Raw genomic sequence first — 3849 nt, 5'->3', positions numbered from 1 at the left:
CAGGAAGTTCAACTATTTGTCAAAGTTGGAGGAAGATGAATGTGCAACACTTTCTCATTGACTGGGTTGTCCTTTTCCAACGATTATCTTAAAAATAAATTGCAGAATGGAAGCTGATAGAAATGGGAAAAAGGTGACATTGCTCCCATTTATCGTTACGTTTTTTTAAGATGGGAGGGGTCACGCAAAATGTCATCTGGAATCACATGGGGAGGGTGGATGTTAAAAAGAAACTGCCAAATAAAAGTCACGTAGTTTGTATCCAGCCCCTAATGATATCATAACTCGTGTAGATGGTCTAATAGCTCCATGTGTTTAATCAAATGAAACTATTTATTTTACAGATTCTAGATTTGATGGCCTCAACGTATTTTGGAAGAGCAACTTCGACTCGACTTATGCCGAGCTTGCAGAAATTGGAAGGTACGTTCAATAACCTTCTCTTTCAACTACAAGAATGCCCCTAAAGCTCCATTACCCATCGTCTTCTTAAACGAAACTTGATTTTTACGTAGCCCTCTCACCGACCTGCCAACTCCAATGGTGTGATACAATAAATGACATTTTCATCTCATCGGTTGCCTTTGTACTTATTAAATAAGTTTGTTATATATTTAAAGACCATAAACGCATTCCCTTTTTGTACGACTCGTGAAGTTTTATCGATTGTGATACTGTCCACAATAAGATGCATTTTATTCATTTGATCGACATTATTTATTAAATAATTTTTTTGCATTCCCAAGTTCATAAACCTCGTTGTAATTGTTTTATGCACAAAGATATCTCATTCTGTGCATTTTCATCAGCCATGTTTTGCTTCTTCAAGGGGAATAGTTTCTTCTTTAGATTTTTGATCTGCTCAATTATCGTCCCAAAAACAACATGCATTCATTGATATTTTTCATGGATGATGTCAGAGTGATTTTTGTTGAGTAAATGTAAGTGGCATTTTTGGTGTTATCCCTTCTTCAAAGCAAGAGAGACATCAAAGGCCTCTTCCCATTTTTCTCGTGGCAGTTAGCGTGCAGCTCTCAACATTTTATTGAGATAATTAATTGTCCTTGTTATTCTGCCGACACAGACCAATTTTAACCTTAATAAAGACGAGTTTTCAATCGATGAATATTGTTCTTGTATTTTCAACAATGTTTCCCTTCCAGGGGTCGTTTTTCAGTGGTACGTCGTTGCTTACAACGTGGTTGTCCACAAGAGGTGGCAGCAAAGTTCGTGAGCAAGAAGCTGAGACGCAGGGAGCAAGTTTCGCATGAGGTTGCGTTACTGCAAAGCCTGAAGCACCCACAGATCCCTTCGATCATTGACACCTACGAGACGGCCACCAGCTACGTCCTCATCACAGAGCTGTGAGCGAATGAACTGTCATTGAAATCATCCGTTATTGTTACCCCCTTGATCTTAATGAACACACTCGATGGTTATGCCTTTGCAGGTCGATTTTTGCATTGTTTGCATGTTCTAAACAAGATGTGTACAGAATTATGCTCAGCTTTTCTTGGTCATTCTCAATTTTGTTTTTTAACCTCGTTACTGGTGAACTCGGTGGCTTTATGGTTTGAGAATACGCTCTGAGTCGAGGAAGTCAGTAGTTCGAAGACTCGAAGCACAACTGAGTCATAACAAAGAGTTTTTAAAATGGTACGTGCTGCTTCCTTACTTAATGCTCAGCATTCAAAAAAGGGATAGAGCATGGACAAATAACCATCTGTTGGCAATCATAGCATATGCCTTTATGGGCTGAGTGGCTTCCTCTTTTGTTGAAGCTCATTGTATTATTATTTTTATTTTTATTATTAGTATTATTATTATGTATTGCTTTTTTAAAGGGACAAATAAACTTTCAGCAAGAGAGTTTCCTTCTTGTTGATACAATGCAGACAGCTGACTGCAGCACAAAGGTAATTAATTATCTGATAAAACCTGTCTATGATATATTCAACCATAAATTTACAAATAACTCATGGTGGACAAAAGGAAGGACCTATTGAAGTCCATCAGTGTTTTCCATCATTAATCCTTGCATCGCTTTATGTCGCACACATATTACCCCTGATACACACACATTAACAGTCACAAAAGTGACTAAAAATCAAGACGTGAAAATTATTGCTTTCCCTTTTCTCAGTGTTATAGGTATGCTCATACGTTTATTCCTGGAGTGTGCTGTGCATGTGGTTCCCTTACGTTAAGTTCAGTGAAGTTGACTGTCATTGAAATGTCAGAGCTGAGGTTCTTTCCTCCTGAATGTTTTTAGTTGGCCGTTCTATTTGCATTGACAAATCCCAACGACATGTTTCTCTTTGGCTTAACCTTCAATCCGCAGCATTCCAGATGGCCGTCTTCTGGACTACATCGTGAGTGAAGGAAAGTTGACAGAAGGGGATGTGGCCGGCTATGTCCGTGACTTGCTGCATGCACTACAGTACCTGCGTTACTGCCGAATCACCCATTTGGACATCAAGGTGTGATCTTCTTGTGGTTTACCTCTGGCAGTGATTTTGCCAAAAAAAAATACTCTTTCTGCCATAATCATCAACTCCAATACACCAGGGTATTTTAAATTGCATTTTAAGTTTCTTCAATTTTGCCTTTTTTTTTTTCTTCTAAAAATGGAAAAAGCTTAAACAGAGAATTTGCACGTCACATGCCTGTCCAGCTCGGGGAGGGTTGTTTTGTAGTACTGTATATGAATGGGGCTTGAATAGTGTGTAGGACCTCATGGCACTTATCTTTAATACTTTCAATGTCCCAACATTGTATCACAGCCGGAGAACGTGCTGGTGGACATTTCAAGCACACGGGTGACACTGAAGCTTACAGACTTGGGTGACGCCATGCAAATCACCACTCACTTCTATGTGCATCCATTGCTTGGCAGCCCTGAGTTTGCTGCTCCAGAATTGGTGCGTGGCTGGCCCGTGACACATTCCGCAGACATTTGGAGCCTAGGCGTGTTGACGTACGTGCTTCTGAGCGGCGTTTCACCATTCCTGGATGACAGTGTAGACGAAACGTGTTTGAACATTGCACACCTTGATTACAGCTTTCCTCAGGAGTATTTTACAAACATTGGGCCTGAGGCGCAGGCCTTCATCACGAGCTTGTTGCAAGCCGATTGCTCACAGCGCCCCAGTTCTTCAGCGTGTCTGCTTGACACGTGGGTGCAGCGACCAGTCCATGAACATTCCACGATGGTACTCGATGTCACGCATTGCCTCATTCTCAGAACGTCGGAGCCATCTCAATGATGCACAGCCCATCACTCTTGTCCGGGACTCTGCTTTGCCACAGGTGATGCCACTATTATAGCGGTATCAATCTGCCTGGTGTTTCTGATGGACTGCACGGCGTGAAACAGTTACGATATCGGAAAGAGCTCCGTGTTATGGCAATAAAGCTGTAATTGAGTTATATCGATGTCCACACTTCAACGATAATTGAGCGACAACTTTGCTGGATATAATTTAAGCAGGTGCTTCTAATGTCTCATTTTTATATGATAAACTAAGGAAGTTGGACTTATTCATGCTTCTTGGGCCAGTGTTGAGATCGGAAATGAGGCCAGAAAGACATTTCAATCTCAATGATGAATTGAGATTTGGTCGTTAAAGTTCTTCTGCTGAAGTCTCCAACAGTAAATGCAGAGGTAACGCGGTTGCAGCTCAGACAACATTTATATTTTCACTTTACAGACATATCGACAAACGCAAGAGATATACTATTTGTGGGTTCTGATAATCCACTCCAGGTACAATCATCATTGACTGTTATTTCCTGTTTTACCACTGTTCGCCATAATTAAGTAATTGTACATTTTTTTAAGAAAACGGT

The 3849-nt window shown here is 40.6% G+C and overlaps 1 protein-coding gene across 1 annotated transcript; it reads left to right on the top strand.

Annotated features, from left to right (window-relative positions):
• Positions 1-344: 344 nt before the first annotated feature.
• Positions 345-3266, top strand: LOC147007455 (triple functional domain protein-like; the record flags this gene model as incomplete). The annotated part of the gene is made up of 4 exons (XM_085867121.1): positions 345-423; positions 1164-1364; positions 2342-2480; positions 2784-3266. Coding segments are annotated over 4 exons (902 nt in total), but the record flags the coding sequence as incomplete, so codon positions are not given.
• Positions 3267-3849: the final 583 nt, after the last annotated feature.

This window comes from Eptatretus burgeri, unplaced genomic scaffold, assembly GCF_056783735.1.
Source record: "Eptatretus burgeri isolate ZD-2024b unplaced genomic scaffold, Ebu_testis_v1 Ebu_testis_scaffold_159, whole genome shotgun sequence".
In the NCBI taxonomy this organism is placed as follows: Eukaryota; Metazoa; Chordata; class Myxini; order Myxiniformes; family Myxinidae; genus Eptatretus; species Eptatretus burgeri.
This window is presented reverse-complemented; position numbering and strand designations above follow the sequence as displayed.